At 37.4% G+C, this 25,440-nt stretch overlaps 2 protein-coding genes across 2 annotated transcripts in view; one reads left to right on the top strand and one right to left on the bottom strand.

Annotated features, from left to right (window-relative positions):
* Positions 1-736: 736 nt before the first annotated feature.
* On the top strand, positions 737-12,682 carry Trim59 (tripartite motif containing 59). The gene is made up of 3 exons (XM_034500011.2): positions 737-875; positions 1,656-1,730; positions 9,779-12,682. The coding sequence occupies exon 3, from the start codon at positions 9,782-9,784 to the stop codon at positions 10,994-10,996; it is 1,215 nt and encodes a 404-aa protein (XP_034355902.1). The 5' UTR covers positions 737-875; positions 1,656-1,730; positions 9,779-9,781; the 3' UTR covers positions 10,997-12,682.
* The window catches only part of Smc4 (structural maintenance of chromosomes 4), a 29,716-nt gene continuing 16,754 nt past the window's right edge, over positions 12,479-25,440 (bottom strand). Inside the window, exons 11-24 of the mRNA XM_034500008.2 lie at positions 25,201-25,434; positions 23,486-23,671; positions 21,739-21,900; positions 19,804-20,029; positions 19,632-19,711; positions 18,925-19,077; positions 17,962-18,088; positions 17,208-17,397; positions 16,140-16,284; positions 15,769-15,942; positions 14,973-15,155; positions 14,611-14,843; positions 13,818-14,001; positions 12,479-13,568 (exon numbers count right to left, since the gene is read on the bottom strand). Of these exons, the coding sequence (XP_034355899.1) occupies positions 13,416-13,568; positions 13,818-14,001; positions 14,611-14,843; positions 14,973-15,155; positions 15,769-15,942; positions 16,140-16,284; positions 17,208-17,397; positions 17,962-18,088; positions 18,925-19,077; positions 19,632-19,711; positions 19,804-20,029; positions 21,739-21,900; positions 23,486-23,671; positions 25,201-25,434 (2,430 nt within the window). The 3' untranslated portion in view covers positions 12,479-13,415. The remainder of the gene's footprint in view (positions 13,569-13,817; positions 14,002-14,610; positions 14,844-14,972; positions 15,156-15,768; positions 15,943-16,139; positions 16,285-17,207; positions 17,398-17,961; positions 18,089-18,924; positions 19,078-19,631; positions 19,712-19,803; positions 20,030-21,738; positions 21,901-23,485; positions 23,672-25,200; positions 25,435-25,440) is intronic.

The following is a 25,440-nucleotide window of genomic DNA, read 5'->3' as shown; positions in this document are numbered from 1 at the left end:
TGATAATGGTCAGAGTGGATCTGCCTTATTGTTAAGGCCCCTTCCCCATGTTTGGTTACAGAAATCTCTGGCAGAGTCGGGAACTCTATGGACCTGTAAACCATACTCCTTGAAAGCACAATTGTAGCTTTTTTTCCTTCCCCTCTTCCCCCCCCCCCCCCCATTTCCATCTTGTCTCCGAGAACAAGTCTCGCTGTGTGTCTTAGGCTGCCTTGGAATTAGCTATGTAGCTCACGCCGTTCTCCGTGGAAAACCACACTAGTTAGTGTGCTTTCTGATCCAGCGTGTTTAAGAGAGGACGCGGAGGAAGCAGACGAAGGCTTAGGCGGGCTTAAGCCGGGGACTGGAGCCTCCTGGGGGCGGGCGAGCGCGCCGGCGAGCCAAGCCGTCCAGCCGGTGACTTCACCGGCCCGAGCAAGGAAACTGTGAGGTAACAATGGAAGGAGGCTGCGCGCCGCCAGCTCCAGAACCAGCCAGTGCGGGCGCGGCCTCAGTAATAAGCAGTGCTCCCCAGCCGCCTCCAGAAGCCGCGCGTCCCCGCCCTCGTGCGGTCCTGGCGCCGGCCCTGCCTCCCCCGCTCCCCAGGCGCGACCCCGGCCACCGAGGCGCGTCCCTCCCAATCGCCCTCCGCTAGGGCGCCCCGCCCGTGCGCTTCCGCGCCGCGCGCCTAGTGCGCAGGCTCCTGGCCCCGCGGCCGTTGGCGTTCAAAGGCGGCCCGCGCCCTCTCATTGGCGGAGGCGGCGCAGTTGAAAGTCGCTGTGGCGGCGCCGCGGGCTCCGCCCCCGCCGGACACCTGAAGACTCCGGCGAGCGTCTCGCAGTGTCCGCGCCAGGCTGCCCGGAGCCATCGCCGTGCGCGCCGTCGCCCGCCTCGCGGTGAGTACGCCGGGGAGGCCGGGGAGGCGGCTCGGAGCCTCTCGTTTCCCGAGCGCCCGCGGCCTCGGACTTGAGGATGGGGAGGCGGGCTGGGCTCCGGAGGGCGTGCGCTCGCCTCGCGCGCGGGTGGAGCAGCGGCGCTCCGAGCTGCTGGCGGGATCGCGGCCGTAAGGGCTGGTGGGCGAGCCTAGGACCACCCGCGGGAATGCGCGGGGCGGTTGTTGAGTCCCGGGTTGAGTCCCGGGCATCCTGGAGGAGAGGGGATGACTGCCATCTTGAGCCACTTCTTTGTTTGGAGTTCACGTAGGACTTATGCCCATTTTACAGATGTGAACCCTCATAGGTAAAACTGACCAGGAGGAGTCTTACAGCATTTCAAAGACAGAACCGAATGTGTTGCTAGGAATAACTTAACGTCAGTAGTTTCGAGCTGGGGAAATCTACGCGCGTGGGTATTTCTAGTCGTCTGGCTGAGTTTAAATAAAACGTAGCGGGGCATGGACGTGCACGCCTGTAACCCCAGTATGGGGGCAGACAGAGGCAGCAGACTCTGTGAGTTCCAGGTCCGCAGTGAGGACTACACAGTTAGACCTGGTCTCAAAAAAACCCCACCAAACCGAAGTATGAGTGTTTAGTTCCCATCATTACATTGGTTACTCTTGTCCAGACTCAAAGATGCCTTATGTTGTAAAAAGTTCTTTGTGTGGAAATTGTTGGGATTTTCAAGATGAACTATTTACTGTAGACAAAATCTGAAACACTAAATTGTTTTAATTTTAGAATAACAAAGGACCCTGGAAAAGTCGGAGAAGATAAAGTATATTCAGTATCTAGATCAGGAGCTTGACAGACCAGGTAAGTTCTGGGAAGTTACATGAAGAAACTTCAGTACATCGTAGTGTGCAATGGCTGTGGTGTAAAAATTAAAATCTCCTGAAAAAGATGTATAGTGGTGGTATATAAAATTTTAACCATCTATGGAGGAAGCATAAAGTGAAAAATAACCTAAGCTAAAAGATTTTCAGTTTTTTTTGTTTGTTTTTGATTTTTATCCAAGACATGGTTTCTCTGTGTAGCACTGGCTGTCCTGGGTACTTGCTGTGTAGACCAGGATGGTCTCTACCTCAGAGATTCCCATGCCTCTGTCCCCAGGAATGCTGGGACTAAAGCCATCACTGCTTGACTAAAAGATTTTCACTTATATCTGGAAAATTTGATAAGGATGTGTGTACATCTGAAGGCATGCACACAAAATGGTATTGCCGCACACACTGGCAGACTGCATTTATTATCAAGCTATAGCTTTATTCCTTTTTGCCCAGTATTTCACATGGATCTACATTTCTAGTGAGCCAAGATACTATATTTTAGCTTGGTAAAGTAAAATTTTGACTCAGGTTTAATAAAATTATATATATATATCTCAAAAGTTTAAAATAAACTTTTCTCAGTCACTATAGACATATATGAAATCTTGTGTTGAGACCTATTTATATACTGTATGTTAATTTTAAGTCTAAAAAAATTTAAAATATTTTAAATTTAAATATATTTAAAATATTTTAAAGGCAATGTGTATATATGGTATAGAATATAATTTGAAAAAAAATTTTTTTGAAAACTGTATTTTATGTGTATAAGTACGCTTACTGTCTTCAGGCACACCAGAAGAGGGCATCAGATCCCATTACAGATGTTTGTGAGCCACCATGTAGTTGGTGAGAATTGAATTCAGAACCTCTAGAATAGCAGTCAGTGCTCTTAACCACTGAGCCATCTCTCCAGCCCTAAGAAATATTTTAAAAAATCAGTTAAAGCTATCTAACTGGTATAAAGCTGAGTTTCTTATGTCAGTTCCTGGTTAAGTTACATTAATATTTTCTTTCTTAGCTTTGTAGAATAGGTTTATATTAAAATGAAACAAAACAAATCAGTAAAGACTTAAATTAGATATTGCTATGGTATTTTTTTAAAAACATAATTGTATCCAGTACAGTCAGGGCTACACAGAGAAACCCTGTCTCAAAAAAGCAATAAATAAATAAATAAATAAATAAATAAATAAAATTAAAAAAATATATATAAAATTATATTTTTATACATGAAAATATTTAAAATTTTTTTAGACTTAAAATTAACATAGAGTATATAGAGATTTTCATGTATGTCTATAGTGCCTGAGAAAAGTTTACTTTAAACTTTTGTCTTCTGGTACTATACAAGTGGCATAATCATAGCACTTCTCCCCTAACCCCTCAAGTCTGTAAGGCCACACATTAGACTTTTTATCAACTAGGGCCACAAGGCTGTGCGGCCCAGAAGTGGGTGTAGCACCCCCTGAGTTTTCCCAGGCTTCTCGCTGACTCACCAGCAGTCCTGTGGCAAGCCATGGAGCACTGTGGTTTGGGAAACATAATTTCCTTTGAGATTGTAAAATGTAATTTGACCCTGCACATGGCTTACAGTCTCAGCACTCAGAGGTGGAGGAATTCAAAGTCAGCTTTCCTGTGAGCGCAGTTTGAGGACAGCCTAGAACACATGAGACCCAGTCCAAAATAGGAAACAACTGAAAACTAATGAGTGAGTGTTGTATAACATTTGTGTTCAAAGATGAAGAGCAGTTCACTGTTATGAATTAAAATCTAAAAGCACAGGATCAGGAGTTATATATTTAATACTGATTATTATATCTGGTATCCTTGCAGACTCTGTCGAAGTTCAGTCAGTCTTGCAAAAGGATGAGAAATTTAGAACTGTATACATTTAAACACAAGAAATTCGTGCAATAATTTACAAATAGATAATTGAGCCTTATGTTTCATCTCAGTATTAAAACAACCTGTTGTTTGATAACCTAAAGTGAAGTGGGTTATCTTGCTTTAATTATCAGTTTTTACTTCAGATTTTAGTACTCATCAGAAGAAAACACATTTCACATGGCTTATTTTTATTACTTTTTAAAAGCATAACTAATACAAATTGTTTAAAAGTTTACAGTGCATACATTTCCCACTGAAATCCTTTTAGTTAACGAACAGTCAGAGCCATGGCATATATGTGCATTGGTTTGTACTCATCCGTACAACTGATTTTCACAGTCTTTTCATCTTGCAGAAATCTAGCTCTGTACTCATTACACAGTAGCTGCCCCCCCCCCCCCCGAGGCTGCACTCTCCACCATTCACGTTCTATTTCGAGTTTGATACTTGCATTGTTTTTCAAAATTTAATGTGGTCACACTTCATTCACCCTCCATTGACTTCACTGAGTTATTTCAGGTTTCCTGTTACTCACTTAACAAGGTTCACTTAGTTATGTTGGAGAGTGAGCCTAGAACCTTGCTCTATCACTGATTTACAAGCCCAGCCTAGTCATGGTTGGCATTCTTTTAATGCACTCCTCATTCATGTTTGCTAATATAGCTAATTTGCTAACCATATTCTATAAAGTGTCTGGTTTTGGAAATTAATCTATTTTTAGTTTGTATTATCTTTGCTGGGTTTTGGGATCCTACTATACCGTCTTAAAAATTTGCATACTTATATTTGTATTCTGGGACAGATGAACAAGAAATTGTTTCATGACCATTTGGAAGAATTCATCATAGACACTTGCCCAGACCTCCCCAGGCCCCTGTCCAAGATAATACTTTACCTTGTAAAATGTTCCACAGTTTGCTTTATTTTCCTGGTTCAGTCTTAGTAATTTGAATCGATTTGTTCAATACTTTCAATACTTTATTTGTTGTAAGTCATCAAATATATTAGTGTGGAGCTAATACTCTGTTCACTTTTGGCCTTTTCTCTCATTTTTGTTCCCTTCCCATGTATTTCCTCATCTTGTCAGTGCATGCTTGTTCCTGTCTTCTTTCGATTACCCCAATTCAGGAGTGTCGAGTGGCTTGTTGGGTGTCTGAGGTTCTCACAGTCTTCATGCTTGGTGTGAAGCTGCCAGTGCTACAGTTGGTTTTGTTGTTATATGTGAATAAATCACACAGGTACAGAATTCTGGGGTAATATCTTTTTTCTTCCAGACCTTAGGGACATTTGGTATATTGTTTTCTGGCAGCGTTTCTCTTTGCTGTGAATGTTTTCTGGCTGTCTGCTTTTGCATAACAGACATTTGAAAGCTCCGCTAGCTATGTTCCAAGAAGAACTTTTTACTAATCTGGCATCTTAGTGCTGTTTCTAAGAATCCAGTTATCCTAGACTTTTTATATAGCATCTGGTTGCTAGGTGTTGTGGTTTGGGTAAAAATGTCCTCCATGGGTTCAGGCATTTGAGATGAATACTTGGTCCCCAGTTGGTAGCACTGTTGGAGAGATTTTGCATCCTTGCAGGAAGACATGTCACTGCCAGGTGGTGGAGCTTTAGCTTGCCTCACTTTTAGTTTGTTCTCTCTGGTTCAAGGTAAGATTCTCGTAGCTTCCTGCTCTGGCTGCTCTGCTGTCCTCATTATGAACTCTAACCCTCTGGAACTGTAAGCCAAAATAAACTGTCTTCTGTGAACTGCCTTGGTCATGGTATATTATCATAACAGAAAAGTTAACTGAAATGCATGGTTTCATAAGGATTATAATATACCTAGAACCCAAAGTATTGCTTCTTGGAGAGTTAGTCATTTGACTTACACAAAATTTTCTGGGGGTGGTAGAGTTCATCTCTAGATAAAAGGAGTAGCAACTAAGTTATACTTAAGAACAAACAGTGTGTATAAGGAAGGCTCTAAGGGGATAACTGGTCGTCCTTTTTTTTTTTAAGCACTTACTGTGTTCTTGACAGCCTCACACTTTTAATCTTCCTGCTGCCTCCCACTGCTGATGGTGTTTTCTTGGTTTTGCATTGTGTGCTTCTGCCTGGCCATTTGTAACATTGTATGTCTTAGTAGTTAATTTTAGCTTGTGCTGATTACTGAAACAACTTATATTAATATAAAAGCTGGTAGCTATCTTTTTCTACTCCCTGTTCTTGAAAACCTATCACACTCCTTTCCTTACATTGTCTTTCAGTTTTCACGTCTGTGTTTCTTTTTCCTTTATTTATTTTTCTGAGAGGTTCTTAACCATGTGGCTCTGGCTGTCTTAGAACTCACTTTGTAGCCCAGGCTGGCCTCAAATTCAACAGGGGTTCCTTCTGCTTCTGCCTCCCAAGTGCTTGGGTGAAAGGCTTGCTCCTCTACACCAAGCTTCACTTCTGTTTTTCTATGTAATGTTTTAACTCAATTTCTTTTTCTTTCCATTTTTGGGCTGACAAGATGGCTCAGTGCCTGAGTGCTTGTCACATAATCCTGACAATCAGGTTCAGTCCTTGGAGAATGTGGAGGAAGGAGAGAACTGACTTCTGCAAACAGTCTCCTCTGACTACATGCTCCCCATGCTCCATACCTCTTGCTCCCCATGTGCATTTACTCAGACATCTAAACACGGTCAAAAGAGTGAATGGTTGACAGTTTAAGTACAGATTTATTGGCTTTTCTTTAATAAGGAAAGTTGTAATTCTTTTTGCTGCCTTTCCACCCCCAATGTAGTTTTGTCACTTTGTAAATCACTATTTGGTATTTAGGAGTATGTTAAAATGTATAGGTCATATACTATTCTTTTTCATAGTTTTATTTTTTTTCTCTTTACCTCTCAGTATGCTCAGACACATTAAAATTCCATCAGTTTTATTGCATGTGTGGTATGTATGTATGTATGTATATATGTACGTATGTATGTATGTGGAGACATCCCTTTTGTATTTGTCCTTTGTTTCTACATTGCTTGCACAGTTGTTTTAGAGTTTGCTTTTCTGTTCTCTTGGTAGAACTTCCTTTCTGCCTTCAGAAGCATATTTAGAAAAGCCCCCTGCCCCCATCCTTCTGGTGTGGGGGTTTTATTTTTAAAATTTACTTATGTGTCCTTTAGTATATACCACAGAGTCTAATGCCCATGGAGGCCAGAAGAGGGCACTGTATCCTTGGAGCTGGAGTTAAAGGCTCTTGTGAACTGTCTGATATGGGCTCAGGGAATTAAACTCGGTCCACTGAAAGAGTAGCAAGTGTTCTTAACAGCTGAGCTGCTTCTCAGTGCTCAGTAGTTTATTTTTGAGAAGCTGTCTTTATTATCAACGTAGATTTTTTTTCTCTTAGCATGGAGTTTTGGTCCCCTTAAGGAGGCTTGCTGAAGGCATTGCTTCATTGTCTTGTAGAGTCCAGTGTTGCCATTGATGCTTTTATTGTTGGTATTGATACTTTGTTTGCAAAGTACTTATAACTTAAAGTTGAGCTGTTGGGTCTACAAATAGATTCTCAGACACAGTCACTTCCCCCGCCCCCCATTCCCCAAATCTTTGAGTGTCTGTCTGTGCAAATGTATAAGCTGCCCTCTCCTTCCAGAGCATACGTGGTTAGAGGACAACATCCTCCTAACTTGAGACTGGGTCATTTTTTTCACCTCTGCCTCCATTTTGCTGTCTGAGTGCTTTATTGATATGTACTATGTACAGCTTTACATTGGTTTTGAGGATCCAGACTCAGATTCTCAAGCTTGGATGGTAAATGGTTTACCCACTGAACCATGCTCCCTGCCCCCAGCTTCCTGTGAGAGATCAAAAATAGAACTGTGAAGATTTAATAATACTAGAACTATTTAACATGTATGCAGACTTGTCGTAAAATCTATTTTGTTTTTGCAATTTTACTACCAGATATTAAATCTGGATTGTACATTGCTTACATTTTCTGTATTCTATCATCGTGTATTTTGACATCATTGAAGTACTCAGAGAAATATGTTTGTTTTTCTTGGGTAATTTTTATATGACTTCACAGATCTCTATGGGTGTGGGTGAAGGTTATAAAGGTTTTTAAACATGCATTCACTTGCATTCCTTTTCAGTGACTGTTGTCTTCTGTATTGCTGCCTAATCATTACTTTCCTGGAATCCTAGACAGGTCATGACTTAGTTCTACATGTTACAACCTGGCTCCTTATGGGTCCTGAATATTGTTATGGTATATTTTCTGATAGACTCTTCATTGCTTCTAACAGATTTTACTATTAAAAAGAAAAATAAAAGCCCAGATTGCTATTAAATCTACTACTGTTGAGATACTATTTCTGACCTTATAGGAAGCTTACATTCTAATACATAAATGTTATAAAATTCTTATAAAATCTTAAGTGCTTGAAGTAAACTTAGTTTATCCAGTTAAATTTACAGAGGCACCTGATCTAGGGAAGCAGCAGTCTCACAGAAGGTGGCTAAAGAGCTAAGGCCTAAACAGATCTAAAAGGGGTTTAAAAAAAACAATTAGTTATTTCTAAGTGCTATTGCTACAAACTTTTTTTTGGTGGTGTTGGGGACTGAATGCAGGACCTTGTGCATGCTAGACATCACATTCTACTACTGAGCTATATCCCCAGCCCTGTTTTTATGAACTTAATTTGGGACTGGTTTTATACAGAATTTTTGTCAGCCTTTATACTCTACATAAATAGCACCTAGGATTTTGTTTCTTCATTTAAACAGTGATATACCTGATTTTTTTCCCCTGCCAAAGGCTAGGTAGTTTTTTGAAGGTTTATGGCTTGCACTGTGAATACAAAGGAAAACTATAAAAGTGGGCTGTAAAACTGCCAGCCTCCACTCTCTACCTATTCTCTCTTCCCTTCTTCCTCTTTGTCCTCCTCTGACCTCCTGTTCTCTGCCTCTATCCCTGTCTCTAGGTCCCAGATAAACTCCCTTTTATAGTTAAAAAACAAAACCAAAACTGCCAGCCTCTGTTGGAGTCTCTGAACTATTCCTGTTTTTTTTTTCCCCTTCCTGTGTTTTAGGGATATTCTCAAAACACATCTTTTTTTTTTTTTTTTTTTTTTTTTTGTGTGTGTGTGTGTAGTCCTGGCTGTCCTGGAACTCACTCTGTAGACCAGGCTGGCCTTGAAACTCAAAACACATCTTAAAAAGACTTACTTTTAGTTATGTGTGTGTTGTGATCAGGTATGTGCAGGTATTGGGAAAGTGTCGGATTCCCTGGGGTGGTTCGTAGGTGGTTACGTATAAGCCCCTTGATGTGCTGGTAACTAAATTCTGGTCCTCTGGAAGAGTAAGTTTACAGTCATAACCACTGAGCCATCACATCTTTTCCCTTTCAAATCTTTAATTTAAAATTACCACCTCAGAAGCTGCAGCAAAGGTCTGGATCTGTGTAACTCGTGTTGTTTGCTTAGCATGCACAAGACTTTGGGTTTATTAGCACCAACAAGAAAAAAGTTAAAAAAAAAAAAAAAAGAGAGAGAAATAGGAATTGCTGTGTGCTGATTTTAATAGTATCGATTTCTAGAGAAGCCAAATATAACTTGTAAGAAGCTATGATTGAGCTAGTTGTGATTCCTCATACCTACAACACTAGCATTTATCTCAGGAAGAAAAATCACAGATAACACCCTCATACCTGCAACCCTAGGATTTATCTTAGAAAAAAAAGTCACAGCTAACATTTTCTCCCTTTAAATGGAATGATTTTGCTGAGCCTATTGTTATGCAGATGTTTAGTCTTGCCCTTGCCTATTCATTACATATGCAGTTTTACTTTGATATCTAAGAATGTAAGACTTGCATATAGTAATTGTAATTATTAAGTAGATTTCAAATGAATTTTATTTAGTCTTCATTACAGTTTGACTAATTTGGAGCATTACAAATTAGGGATTTTGTTGGAAAGTAATACTTTTAAGATGATGTATTTACTCTGTATATATTAGGAGTTGAATTACAAAGAAAGTGCCAATTGTCCTTAGTGCTTTTCTTTTAAATGTTGAATACAGTATGCTATTAATTTGAAGGTCATGCCTAAAATCTTACATGTGTGTCAGATGTGTGCTACATATAGACTTAAATTTTTTTTTTTTATTGTTTTGACAGGAAATGCATAATTTTGAGGACGAGTTAACGTGTCCCATTTGTTATAGTATCTTTGAAGATCCCCGTGTACTACCATGCTCTCATACATTTTGTAGAAACTGTTTGGAAAATGTTCTTCAAGCATCTGGTAACTTTTACATATGGAGACCCCTGCGAATTCCACTCAAGTGTCCTAACTGTAGAAGTATTATTGAGATTGCTTCCACTGGCATAGAATCCTTACCTGTAAACTTTGCATTAAGAGCAATTATTGAAAAGTACCAGCAAGAAGATCACCCAGATGTTGTCACCTGCCCTGAACATTACAGGCAACCATTAAATGTTTATTGTCTACTAGATAAAAAATTAGTTTGTGGCCATTGTCTTACTATAGGCCAACATCATGGCCATCCTATAGATGACCTTCAAAGTGCCTATCTGAAAGAAAAGGATACACCTCAGAAGTTGTTTAAACAGTTAACCGACGCACACTGGACAGATATCACTCGCCTTATTGAAAAGCTTGAAGAACAGAAATGTCATTCTGAGAAAATAGTTCAAGGAGATAAGGAAGTTGTTCTCCAGTATTTTAAGGAGCTTAGTGATACATTAGAACAGAAAAAAAAATATTTTTTGGCAGCTCTCTGTGATGTTGGCAAGATGATTAATAAAGAATATACTCCACAGATTGAAAGAATGAAGGAGATAAGGGAACAACAGCTTGAGTTAATGACAGTGACAACATCTTTACAAGATGAGTCTCCACTTAAGTTTCTTGAAAAAATTGATGATGTCCGCCAACGTGTGCAGTTGTTGAAACAGAGACCACTTCCTGAGGTCCAGCCTGTTGAAATCTATCCTCGTGTAAGCAATGTATTGAAAGAAGAGTGGAGCAGAACAGAAATTGGACGTATTAAGAAAGCTGTCATTCCTGAAATGAGAATTTCTTCAAAAAGAATGCCATGTTCCTGGCCTGATAAGGATGAAAAAGAAGAAATGGAATTTTTTAAAATTTTAAACATTGCTATAGTTTCACTCATTTCAGTGATACTAATGTTGATACTCTTTTTCAACCATCACATAATAACCTTCTTAAATGAAATCACTTCAATATGTTTCTTTGAAGTCTTTTTCTCTGTTTACCAAAGTTTATCTAAGAATTTATATGACTTAAAAAATACAGTATGCTACACTTTATATTTGTTAAAGGAATTTATGTGCAAAATAGTTTCTGGTTGAAAACCTATATTAACAGTTTTATGTGGGCTTATTCTGTATAGCAGAGGTTAACTATTGATTGCTAAATGGTGCATAAGTAGCAAATAAACTTTATATCTGTTACAACAGATATACAGAAATATAATAAACTACTTCCCATGGATGGGTAGAAAGTGCTGTCAGAAATGAGATATCTGAAAGATGACTAAAATCAAATTAGAAGATGACAAATTTTGGGTTGAATATTAATATCTTAGCCTGTTTTTATTGGCTTTCTAGTAAATGTTTATTCTGATTAACAAGTATTTTACTTTAAGCTGTTAGATGCTACAGTGGTTAACTTGCAATTCTTTGTATATGTAGGTAGATTTTTTAAAAGAACGACAAGATCCACAAGCCTATTTTGATATGATCTGAAGCTTTTCAATGTATAGATGGAGATTATATATAAGTTGTTTTAAAAATCCAAGCCAGGATTGTTTAAACATCTTTTTTTGGTCAAGCACAATAGATATAAGAGCATCCATCCCAAGTAGCACTGCTTGCTGCTTTTGGATAAATCAGTTGTGTCTAGCATACTGAGTTTAATTCAGCCTTGGTATCAGTGAAGTCTCAAAAACCAACCAACCAAAACAGTTCTAGTGCTAGAGCCCGGTCTGGTCTGCTGGCTCCAGCACCACAAAGCAAACCAAGCACATATTTTGATTTTGTGGTGTTTTAGTCTTGATTTTGGATGAAAACTATTTGAAACATGTATATTAAGACAATCATGTTGATGTGATTCATTTAATAGATTCGGTATCATGTAAACTATATTCATCTTGTAGCTTAAGCACTGGGATTATCAGTGTGAGCTGCTGCTGTACCTGTTTAGTTTTAAAAGGTCATTAAGTCAGAGCCTTTAATTTTGCTCCCTTAACATGGACTACCATGATGCATGTGGTAGAACTTTGGTTCACTGCCATTGAACTCTCAAACACAATGAAACCCCAAATGAGGTGCTCTTGAATTACCACCTCTGGGGACTTTATTTCAAATAAAAGTTGTGTTTAAGGTCAGAACAATGCTGACAAGTTTTAAGTCATTAGGTCCACTTATCTAGCACAGTTACTATATACTGAGACCATTTTGAAGATGTAATTAATGGAGGTGAGGAGAAATAATGTTCAGTTTTTAACAGATACACATGCCATATTATGAGTGCTATCTTGTTGGTTTTTTTAGCCCTGGCTGTCCTGGAACTCACTCTGTAGAACAGGCTGGCCTCGAACTCAGAAATCTACCTGCCTCTGTCTCCCAAATGCTGGGATTAAAGGCATGTGCCCACCACTGCCCAGCTTATTTTTTTTTTTTTTAATGTAAATATTAGCAGTTGAAGACATTAGCCTAAGACTAATGTTACTAACTTTGTATAGATGAGGAGACAAAGTAGTGAAGTGCCAGTGTTAGGTGGGAGAGCTTATTTTCTCATGCTTAAAAAAAAAAAAAACTGGAGCAGGCTGATTGATGTAATTAACTGAAACTTTTATTTCAATCTAAGAAAGCATATGCTTGACAATATACAACTTTTTTGTGTTCTGATACACTTACTGTTTTATATTTTTACTAGGAGGTTGAGTTTGTACAACTTGAAAGAACATTTGGAAATTCTGGGTTTTATGTGTAACTATATTTTAATAAACTTGATGTTTTATTCTTAATTGAAAACTCCAAGTAATTTTATTTCTACTTCTATAATGCTAATGTGTTTAATATTATAGTTTTATTATGAGTCATGATTCGTGGTGGGAGGCATTTGACTAATAAAGCAAAAGACTTGGGTTGAGAAAGGGAATTCACTATTCTTACCTCTGAGCCCAGGGATCAAAGGTGTTTAATTACCAAGCCTGGCAATGACATAACTTCTGAAATAACTTATGTAATGTTAGGTTAGTAGAAGTAAGTTGGTAACATTACTTTAGTATATTGGGGTGTAATTGACCCTACAGGATTGTAAACATTTGCTGTTCCACTTTAATTCATGAGTTCTCTGAATTTGGCATTTATGGATTAGTCTATCTAGGTAGTCCACAATCCCCAGTGATGATCCTGTCGGCCTCTATGACCCTGGAATTACAAGGAGGATTACAGAAACAGAGATGGTGGAATACTTGTAATACCTACTATGGCAGCTTGAGGTCAGGTGGGCTACACTGAACACTGTTGTTGGGCGGCTGTTTCGTTGACAATGAAAAATCCGAAACCAGCGAAGATCCCTTATCTCTAATAGTATAGAAATGGATACAATTTTTTAAAGACATTATCACTCAAATAAAACTCTTGTCATACAATTTAGAAAAAAATGTATTTTATACAATGTTATAATCTTTTTACAATTTTTTACAGACAAAAGCAGAAACACCAAATCCAAGTAAATTTGAAAATTTTCAGTATGAACAATTCAACAGAGTCCTTTAGATGCAATTTCTTTTGGGTTCACTGCAACACTTTTTGTAATGTTATATGTTTTATAGATGCCAATAAGTCTATCTGAAATCTCAAACATATTATTTCGTAGAGAGATTATTATGAACTGGGCATTTTTTGTTTGCTCCTAAAAAGAAAAAAGAAATAACAGTTAAGTCATAAAAAGTAGGCAAACATTACCCCCCTTATAAAGTTTGTGGGTAGTAATTGTGACATAGATAATTAACACATATAGTAACGACTTAATGGAGACTGGGGAATTTGAGTATTTTTTTAAAGACAGACTGCAAGCCTAGAAGAAAAAAAACCTGTCTTTTTTTTTTTTTTAAATTCTAACAGCAAGAAATTCCCACAACATTCCCAATGATTTACTCACATATATGTAAAATGCAACAATAGACACGTTTTTAAAATCCAGAGCTGCATCAATCTCATCCATGAAGTAGAGGGGAGTGGGCTTGTAGTGGTGAAGGGCAAACACTAAGGCCAACGAACTAAGGGTTTTTTCACCTCCTGAAAGGTTAAAGATCTTCTTCCAACTTTTCTTAGGTGGCCGAACACTGCAATAAAGAACATCAATTACTTTTTTCTTGCTAAACATGTAAGTTGCTTTTCACAATTATTTTAGATGTTGGTTTCCTGAACAGGGTGATTTTTAGTATGTAATGACTTTTAAAAGTTGTGATCTCCCTGCTTAAACTAGCTGAGTAGTGAGGTTAGTTGCACACATCCTATGGCCTGGCTGCTGATTTTTAAAAAAATCTAGCTTAGTTTATAAGATTATCAAAATTTTAAGATTTAAACTGTAGCCTATTTTCTTTTAACCATTTTGGAAAAAAATTTTTTATTTTGGTGTTGATGGAGGACTTTCTGCCTTGTCTGTGAGTCATTTCACTGGTGCATTAAGCCTGGCGACCTGGCCTGTGAGTCTCTGTCTCAGTGTCCATCTCCCCAAAGGAGCATGCTGGGACTATAGATGTTGTATTATTGCATCTAGCTTTGATTTTAAAAGATGAATTAAGACATTGTATAACATACTTTGCACATATTATATGCTGCAAATATGAAAGTATATAAAAGCAAGGTAGTATTTATTACCAAATAAAACCTTCACACACTCAAGAAATGTTAAGAATTTGGAAAATATGCAGGATTAAAATCTCACAAACCTGAACATGATTCCTTCAGAAAAAGGATCTAAACTATCCACAAGCTCCAGTTCAGCATCCCCTCCCAAAGTGAGCATCTGGTAGTTTTCTTTTAGTTTATTTGTTATTACGTAAAAACCAGCCATAAATTCATTCAGCCTTTGTTTTCGAAGATCTTCATATGCTTGTCTAAAATTATCTCTTTCAGAAGTAATTTTGTCCAGTTCGGCTACTCTTTGCAAATATAAGTCTTCCTGTGAAGATTGTAAAACAAAAAAGCAAAACCCCTTTTTACATATAAATCTGAGAATTAGCACAGGTCATTAAGTAAAATACCAAATTTAGGCTCAGCAAAATTTCTATTAGAAATAATTCACTCATACCTTTTTTTTATACTCAGCGATGGCACCAAGGTTTGGTTTCATTTCACGACACTGAGCTTCCAAAAGTGCAATTTGACTTGTTATAGAATCTGGATTCTTGATTGCTTCAAGATCCTCTTGGCTTAGAACTGATACTGTCTCAACAGGATTATCTTCAATAGGATGCAATTTTATTTTTGAAATCTAAAGAGAATTGAGAAGACATAAAAACAGGTCGTTTATTTTTATTTGTGCATTGGTGTGTTGGCGCATACAAGTGTGTAGATAGATGCCATATACACCTAAGAGGGTACCAGATCCTGTGGATGGATCTGGTGGAGATAAGCCAGTTGATACGGGTGCTGAGAACCAAACTGGGTCCTCTGCAAAAGCAGCAAGTGCTTGCAACCACTGGGCTCTCTCTCTCTCCTGCTCCCAGCAGTCAACAACATGAAAGATAACAGCTACAAAAACAATATAGGAATGAACACAGACTACCTTCCACATAAGCTCCAGGGTGAGTAGGTACTTGCCCTATTCTATTGATTACTAATTTCTATCTATCTAATAATTTAATTAATCTTATATCCCATATAAATGTGAAAACATTTATAATCAGAACATATTTCCCCAAACAGAAAAACACCCAAAAAGCTTTATTATTCTTTATCTATGCATTGATGTATTGTCACCACAGATTCCCTTGAGTTAAATTGTGATCTGTCATGTACTAGGAATCAAACCTGGGTCTTCTACAAGAGCTATCTCTCCAGCCCCCCAAAAAGGTCTAAAATTAATTAAATGCCAGAAATCTCACCTCTTTTTGCCAGTATTTTATTTTTGAGTTATGTTCAGAAATGTGGCCATCTATCTGCTCAAGTTTTAACTTAATACTAAGTGCATCTTTCTGAAGAGCATGTTCATTTTCTTGAATAACTTTTAGTTCCTGAAGTAGATTACGATGTTCTTTCTGGATTTCCGGTAGGGACGTCTAAAAACCAAGAAGTGTGACAAATACCTTGTCAAACAGGCATTTTTACATTACATAGTCATTGTTAGCAGTTCCTCTTCCTATCCCACTTTAATAATTTTAATTCACAGAAAGTTTAAGTTCACAGTTAAGAAAACTTTTACAACCAACATCTTAATTGCTTTAAATGTCATCTACCCTGTAGAGAAACATCTTACCTCTGCAGCTTTTGTATTTTTTATGACCTCTTCTGCATTGTCTTCAATATTTTTTAGTTCTGTTTTTAAGTCATTTATTTCTTTTTCAGTGTCTTTTATTTCTTTCTCTGTGTTGCAAACAGAATCCTGTGCCTTTTTAAGATTTCTAAAAAGCAAACACAATTTATTATTGTGTTTTAATGAACTGTCCTTACTTTTTTATGCTTATACAAATACTTGTAGTCCAAGTTGTATGTTTTATTAAAATTCCAAACAGCTTAATAAAACCCTCTTATGGTGGGCGGTGGTGGCTCACACCTTTAAGGGAGGCAGAGGCAGGCGGATTTCTGAGTTTGAGGCCAGCCTGGTCTACAGAGTGAGTCCCAGGACAGCCAGGACTACACAGAGAAACCCTGTCTTGAAAATACCAAAAAAACAAAACAAAACAAAAAATAAAACCCTCTTATGTATGCTTCTAAGTAGACTTTGAGGTCACGACCTATTATATTACAAACTCTTGACATTCAACAAGGCTTGTTTCAGACATATTTCTTTGAACTCAGAGATCTGCCTGATTTGACTGAGTTTGGGGCTCTCTGGGATTACAGGTGTATGCCACCATGCCCAGACAAGTGAGTTGAATTTTTTCCCCACTCAACTCACTCACACATACTTTCTGCTCCTAACAAATAATTTAGTAGCTCCTTAACTTTAGCCAAATCATTCAACAGATAATAACACAAACTTTTAAGAAATAATCTTAAAAAGATTTGATTTATAGCTCATTCTTACCACTTCCTGTTTTTCTTAAGACCTGGCTCTGCTACATCTACTCTGCCTTGAATAACTGGGTTATGATATGTAACTCCAGCTTTTCTAAGGCATACATGTTTACTAGTTTGTTGTGTGCATGTGTTTTTTTAAGTTGGAGACAAATAATAAATGTTCATTGTAAATGTTTTTCTTTTTGAAAAGTGTTGCTGGGCAATGGAAGCTAAGTTTAATAGATAACACCCAGGGATGCAATGTTAAATACTCCTCTGCATGTCCAGTTAGGGGCAAGGGCAGACTAGGGGAAGTCCACTGTACCTATCAGCAGTCTTGATTGCGACTTGGGCTTTGGTAATAGCAGAAGCACACTCATCCAGCTGCTTATTTATTGTGTCAAGTTTGTTTTGTTGGGCCTTGAGTTTTCGATTGTTGATATCTAGGATGGTGTCATGTAGCCGTTTAATCTCAGCTTCAACTTTACCAGCTTTCTCAGCTACAGCATCATATTCTGGAATTAAATAAAATAGCCAAACTCACTTTTCTATAATATGAGTAATACTTAATCCGATACAGGGTATCAAATATCAGGGAAAAGACCTAAAACACTTAAAACAGAACAGGAATATTCTAACACACAATGTTAAACTCTGGTTAAGCTGTTCATAAAATTTTTGGTGATTTTACATTCTCACCCTTTCTTAAAGTACTTCACTGAATATTGACTTCATGCCTTTTGCCCTAGGACTAGCCTTTTTCAGGTCTGGAGAAGCTGGGTATTTTCTCTTGTTTACCTAAACAGTCCTCCACAGTATAACAAAGTGAAGGACACAAGATGAACTGGTGGATTTTCCTGTTGTAAAGACACTTCCCGGGTCAAATCAACCAAAGATACTGTGTAATGTAGAAGGCATGAATGATGAACTATCGGCTTCTGCTGGCAAGTCAGTACCTTAGTATAAGCAGTAATTAGTAATGGGGACAACATTAGGGGAAGTACATGCTTGTTGACAGTTGCAGTGACACATTCTTAATTTGAAATGTACAAGGGGCAGCAGTTTACTTTTAAACATACCTTTTTTGAAAACGTTGACATTTTCTTCGAGCAGTTTCTGCTGCTTTTTATCAGGGGCTGTTGTAAGCACATTAGCTTCCAGCTCTTTAATTTGTACACATAAATACTCTTCTTGTTCTGATAAACCCTATAAAAACAATTGAGCATTTATGGCCAATACTTTAACTTAGTATGAGTAAATATTTCTTTGAACACTGAATTTTGAAAAAAATTTAAGACTAAAAGGTAAATGACCGAAATCATCATCAATATAAAAATATAGATGATCAGAAAACAAAATGTGTACAAATTCGTTATAAAGGTAATGAGTCAGAACCATATTTGGACAATTTGGTATGAGGCAAGAAGTGCTTTAAAGCAATGATAAATGCAACTAATTATAATTTCAGGAACCTATCTTAATAGAAGCAATCAGATGTGTATATAAAGACGTAAGTGTAACTGTAATGCAGCTGTGTACATAGCATAGAAAAACTTGAAATAAAGCAGACAAATCAAAAACAGGAATTTCAGATATTAAGCAAAGGAAAGTTACTTTTTGTATTGTATATATATGTATAATATGTTATGCATTAAAAAACTACATATACTCTATACACAAATGTGTAGATATCCATAAATATATTACATGTAACTAAATTTTAAAAATTGAAGCTATACATCATAGTTGAAGTTTATATTTAGATATTTATTGGCAACTGCCTTAAAATAGCAACAAATGGCTTCTAGGCACAAGGGTGCAACACATCTTTAATCATAATCAAACAGATGTCCAAGTTCAAGGCCAGTCTGGACTACAGAATTCTAAGCCAGAACTACATGATGAGAAGCATATTTCTAGAATGGGAAATAATAATTGTATTTTACATTTCAATTGGAAGCAAACTAAAAATGCTTCTTTGCAATTGCTGTTGAAATGTGACAGTCTCATTTACTATTTATATGCTGACACAAACACAATACCTGGATGCTTGCAGTGAACTTTTCTAGTGTATTTTTCATTTCTCGTTCACTATGCCTTAACTTAACTACTGCTTCTTCATGTTGTACTTTCTGTTCTTGGATTTGCATTGCTTGTTTAGAATGCCGTTCCAACTGGGATTCCATCTTATTTACCTTCAAAGAAAAAAAGGAATACAATTTTCTCCAAGTGTCACACCCCACTTAAATTTCTTCTGTTAACATTGTGGTGTGTGTAGCCATATGTATGCCTTGGCATACATAACAAGTGCCAGAGGACACCTGTGGGAGTTGGCTCTTCTATGGACTGAACTCTGGTAGTCAGGCTTTACAGAAAGGGCCTTTACCCACTCTTTGCCCACTCAACAATCTCCCCTGCCCTCCAAGAGTTCAAAGTCAGCTTATGAAATGAAAGACCTGGGGCTGAGGCAGCAGTTAAGAGTACTTCCTGAGCACCAGAGTTTGACTCCTGGCTACAATATAAAATAGCTCACAACCTCCAGTAACTCCAGTTCTAGGAGATCCAATACTCTCTTCTGGTCTCCTGGGACACCAGGCATGCACATGGCATACCGACATAACATCCATTAACATAAAGAGGAAAACCCCAAGCTTCAAACATAAAGACAAGAATAAGAGTTATAAATAGTACGTGTGGATTCCCAGTGGGTGGGCTAGAAAGAAGTGAGCACTATTTGGATCATGCTAACCTCTTCTACAGAGATTTCATCGATAACTGAAGAACCCATTCTTCCTTTCATGACTTTGCTTCCACCACCAGTCATTGTACCTGGGGAACATGACAAGTTAGTTTTAAATGTCTTACCCATGATTGAAAAAACAAACACCAAGCACAACCAGTAGGGAAAGAACCGAACTTACCTGACTGTTCTATGATCTGGCCCTGTAGAGTTACTACTCTCCATCGTCTGTCTTTTTGATATGCTACTCTTGTAGCTTGATCCAAATTGTTAGCCACCAAGGTATCTCGTAAAGCAAAGTAAAAAGCTTGGCGGATTTCCTCATTTTTTACTTTAACTAAATCAAATAACCGAGGAGTATTTTCAGGAGTTTGAATTTTGCTCATTTTTTTGGCCCACACTGCCATCTAAAAATTAAAAAAAAAAAAAAAAAATTGTGCATATAATAAAACAATGTTCTCTAGGTATTATAACCCTAAATAAATGTTTTTGTTGTTTTTGAGACAGGGTTTCCCTTGCTGTAGCTTTGTAGACAGGCTGGCCTCAAAATTCACAGAAATCCAGCTGCCTCTTGTTCCCGAATGCTGGGATTAAAGGCATGTGCCACCACTACACAGCTCCTAAGTAAAATTTTATCCTTGGTATTAAATTCCTCCCCAGTATTAATTTTATATCTATACAGTATCAACACACAATTTGAAGACAAAATTTACCACTAAATTAAAACCTCGAAATGCACTAGGCATTTAAATGTAAGAGCAGAAATCCATAAAACTCATAAACATCCAACATTCATAGCCCCACCACTTGGAAGGCAGAGAGAGGAAGATTGCTCCAAGTTCAAAGTTAGTCTGGTCCAGATACCAAGTTTTAGCTTATCCAAGGATATATTAGCAGGTCCTTGTCTAAACACATGTCTACTATCCAAAAAGCTAAAGAAAATTATTGTTAATTAGGTCTTTTGTGCTTCGAAGTACATAATCAAGAAAGTCACAAATGCTAGGTTTAAATTAAAACATTTTAAAAGACGCACCTGACGAGACTTGTATATATAATTTAAAGGGCTTTTACATAAGTCCAACAAAACAAAACCAATGAATGAAACAAGGCTGAGGTTTCAAACATATTTTCCCCCAAGAAAGATAAATGACTAATAAGCACAAAGTATGTTTTTAATAGTAGTTATTAGGGAAATGTAAATGGAAGTAGTAGATATCACTTAACATCTATAAAGATGCACTGTGGTAAGATAAACCATATGATCCAGTAATCAACTTCATCCCTAGGTATGCACTTACATTCACACAAAATTTTGTGCATCAATCTTTGCTATGGCACTATTGTCAAAGGAATCAAAAAGTATAAATAGACCAGACCAAAGAAAAATGAATGATAGCTACATGTCAATGTTTGTAGCTGAGGGTGGGGTAAAAGAGTGTGTGGAGTGATTGTTAGTGCCTAGGGAGTGATAAAAAGTCTGGAATAAGATGATAGCCACTCATCAGTAAATTTGTAGATATAGTGAAAATAATTAATTGAGTTCTACTTTAAAATACAATTATACAACATATATCTCAGTAAAGGTACTATGAAGAAAACAGTGGTTAGTGATTGAAGTAAGAAACAAACTAGTAGCTGGGCGTGGTGGCGCACGCCTTTAATCCTAGCATTTGGGAGGCAGAGGCAGGCGGATTTCTGAGTTCGAGGCCAGCCTGGTCTACAGAGTGAGTTCCAGGACAGCCAGGGCTATACAGAGAAACCCTGTCACAAACAAACAAACAAACAAACAAACAAAAACAAAACAAAAAACCCTAACAGCCAGGTGGTGGCAGCACACACACGTACTCCCACTCATCAATGGGGAGGAGTTCCAGGCCACCCTGGTCTACAGAACAAGGTCCAGGACAGCCAATCTATACAATACCCCAACACTGGAAATTTTTAGTGAAGGCATTACGAAGTTTACCTTTTAACATCCAAAAACATGTACACACAGAAAATAATTTTAAAAAAATAATTTAGGGGTAAATAATAGTGAAGAAAAATTAGAAATTCTAAGGGAAAAATATATGGCACCTCAAAGTTAAATTACAGGAAGCTTATTATGAATACTTACCTTATCCAAACCTATGAAAGTTGCAACTCCAATATTATGTTTTTTAAGGAAGTTTACACATTCTTGGGCTGTATCAATAGAATCAACAACAATGTAGTCCAATGCATGACAACAGGATGAAATAGCAATGTCATATTTTTCATCAATGGCTCCTAAGTCTCCCTAGTAATGAAAGGAATAGAAAATTAATTTATACTTAGATTAGTAGATCTTTAAATAGATCATTTTGTTACTATTCAGATTTGACCACTTTTCCCTACCTCTTTCGGTTTCTGTAGCCGAAGACTGACCAGGACCCTTTGTACAGTGGTACATGTTTCCAAGTTCTTGAATGTTATTTTGATTCTTAAAGGAAGACTAATAAATAAGTACACTTGGTTCAAAGAAGCATAAAAGGGACAACCTACAATGTTCCCCTCTTATGCCAACTATCCTTCCCTCACTGTAGGAGAACCAGCAGAGACTAAAGTGTGCTAAGCAATCATCCTACCACTGAGCTATATCCCATGCCCTACAATCTCTATTATAATCTACCCTTTAGTATTTATGACTATGCAATGTGAATTTTCATTGGGCACAGGATGTAAGAACTGTCTTATTTCATGAAATATATAATGTAGATATAAGACCTAAAAAAATAAGCTTTAACAAAACTTTTTAAAACTTATTCAAAGTTGTCTAAAATTATGTAAGTAGATAGGAATCAATCTATTAACATCAAATAATCAGGATCAATTTAAGAAAATAAGGTAGGAGCCATCTAATATCAGACATAGACGCAACCATGCTGGTTAAATTCTATTTGTCCTTTCAAATCATTCTGTTTCCTTTTTCAGAAGGCTGATAGGGAACCCACCAACTGAATGTGCTCACGTTTCAGTTATGGTTGCAGAGCAAGAAATGAATAGAGATACTTATATTCTTCTAAATCATATAGTGCTCGTCCAAGCTAAGGCTAATAAAGAAAGGTACAGATCCCCAAAACTGGTACTACCGGAGTTCTAAATCAGTCCACCTCCTGAAACCATAACCAGAATGTTAAGTGTAATGTTATAAAACCTAGACCATATTAAATCCCTATTGTTTGTCTGGAAGGTCCATCAAGGAATGCAACTACTGTACACCTTTGACCAAAAAAACCAACCAACCAACCAACCAACCAACCAACCAACCAAAAAACCCCAGTCCTCTTCCAGTTGGATAGGTCATCCTGTAAGAATGAGTTGTGCAGCTTTAGGAAGGACATACTTTGAATGGTGAGGGAGAAGAGGAGAATAGGCACAAGCCTAGTTAGTAAGATCAATCAAATCAAACTTGGTGATTAATAGGATAATAGATCTCTAAGCAATATTGCCTCACATCCTAAAATTGCTTTTGTTTTAAATATAGGGTCTCACTATGTAACTCTGTCCAGCCTAGAACTCAAATTATGAAGACCAAGTTAGCCCTGAAATCTGCTTCTGCCTCCCTAATACTGGAAGTAAAGCATGCACCACCATGGCCAACTTCTAAATTTTTATGTGTGTGTGTGTATGTGTGTGTGAGTGTACATACGTGTATTTTATTTTTTAAGTTTTCTTGTGTGGTGTCAAGTGCCTACCTAGCACTTGGGAAATAGAAGGCGATCAGAGGTGCAGGGTCAACCTTAGCTACAGTAGAGACTAAAGTGTATTATGTTTGAGGCTAATCAGAGCTCTAGGAGACCCTGGCCCACAGGACTTTTCTGAGTAAAGCGTAATCTACTTACCAATCGTCCATATATTCCTGGGATCCTGCCTGATTTTTTTTCTTGAATTATTGCATCCAGTACTTTGCCTCTACTTCGATTCATTGCTAAGGAACTCTTTGCTTCTTCAACTTTTTGGAAAAGATCATGAACCAAATTTTTTAAGTTTATTTCTTCTTGTGTCAATTTCTGAAGTTCTTTTTCTTTCTAAAAGTGAGAAGATAAAACCTACAAGCATTTGATCAGAAATACCCTCAAAAACAGCAGAAAATTACTTATAATGTTTCAACAATAATAATAAGTGAGGCCCCTAAATAACACCGAGCTTCCATATTGCTATTTTGGCCCAGCTTTGAAAATATGGATGAGTCTCTCCTATTTTAAAAGAAGCATAAATTATTTGACTCAATTTAAGAGGGAACCCAGATCTCTTAAAGTATCTATGGGTATAAAAACCTCAGTAGATTTTTCTCAAGCTCTGCACTAAATGAAACCAAATCCAGAAGCTGGATTCTAGGGTAAGTATAGCTGGGTAGTTCTGTAATTGTCTTTTTGGCTAAGAAAGGTCTAGTTTCTAAGTAAGAGAGGGAAAAGATGATGGGGATAGCTGTCAACCAGAGCCACACACCCAAATTTAGCTTCTCAATTTCCAATGTAGAAACAACCATCTTTCTCCTACTGCTATTCTCCTCCTCTATTACTTATGACCGACGCATAGAGTAAAAAGCGCAAATTACAGATGAAACAATCTTAAAAAAAAAAAAAAAAAACCCAAACAAACAAAACAAACAAATCACTAGAAATATTTACCGGACATAATTTAATTTACATTTAAATTTAAATTTTATGCATCAGGAAACTGCCTGATGATCAAACAGTATAAATTTACTAAAAATCTAAAAATATTCATTTTTAACTCTGTATGCCTGTGTGTGTTTGTGTGTGGGTATGTGCAGGTATCCCTGGAGTCCAGAAGAGAATATCAGAACCCTGGAGCTGAAGTCACCCAATGTGGGTGTTGGGAACTAGTCTTTTATAAGAGCAGCAAATGCTTGCATCTGCTAAGCCATCTCTCCAGTTCCTCAAATAAAAATGTCGGGGGTCTAACTGAGGATAAACTTTGTCAAGAAATTAAAAACAAACAAAAACAAAACTAAAAACCCCAAACTTTGTTACTTTTCACATATCTTTATGTAAGTTACCTTCATTTTTATATTTAGAGAAAAAAAATTTTTTTTTGAGGGAGGAAACTGGCTAGCTTGGAATCTATTATGTAGCTAACACTGGACTGATCCTCCTGCTTCAACCTCTCAGATGCTAAGATAATATATTCATACTAACATTCCTGGTTTTATAAGGTACTAGGGATAGGTAAGTAATCTACAAACTGAGCTTCATATCCAGCCTGAGAAATCTGTATCATTGTTCCCATGGGACTGTGGCAGTGGTTATTTGTTTGTTTTTGGAGACAATAGTAACTCTACTCCCATTCTCTCTCTCTGACGTATTAGGATGGAACCCAGGCCTTGTACATGCTATAGAACCTCTCTACCCACATTTATAACTCCAACTAATTGTCAGTAAGTTCAAATACTAAAATGCTTTCTCATTCAAGATTATGTTGAGAAAAATTTCTATATGACAATCACAGTAAACTTGGACATTAAAAACAAACAACAACCCCCCACATATAACTCTAGAGATGACAATGTAGATGAAATATAGACGTAATTTACCTCCTTTAATTCTTGTTGAGTCTGAGGAAGTTTTGTGTTTATCTCCTTGATTGCAGCTTTCCTTTCCTTGAGAGTCTCAGAAGCTGTAATTAAAGCTTCCTTTGCCTTACTTAATTGAGACACTGCTGTATTATGTCGACTGAGATAGATATCAAGTTCTGACTGAGCGACTTCCATCTTTGAACGTGCTTCATTTACTGATTTGTTAAAACCCATAAGTTCTTTTTCTTGAATCTATTA

The sequence above is a fragment of the Arvicanthis niloticus genome, chromosome 4 (genome assembly GCF_011762505.2).
Source record: "Arvicanthis niloticus isolate mArvNil1 chromosome 4, mArvNil1.pat.X, whole genome shotgun sequence".
NCBI classification, from domain to species: domain Eukaryota; kingdom Metazoa; phylum Chordata; class Mammalia; order Rodentia; family Muridae; genus Arvicanthis; species Arvicanthis niloticus.
The sequence above is the reverse complement of the archived record's forward strand: the minus strand, read 5'-3'. Positions and strand labels throughout refer to the sequence as shown.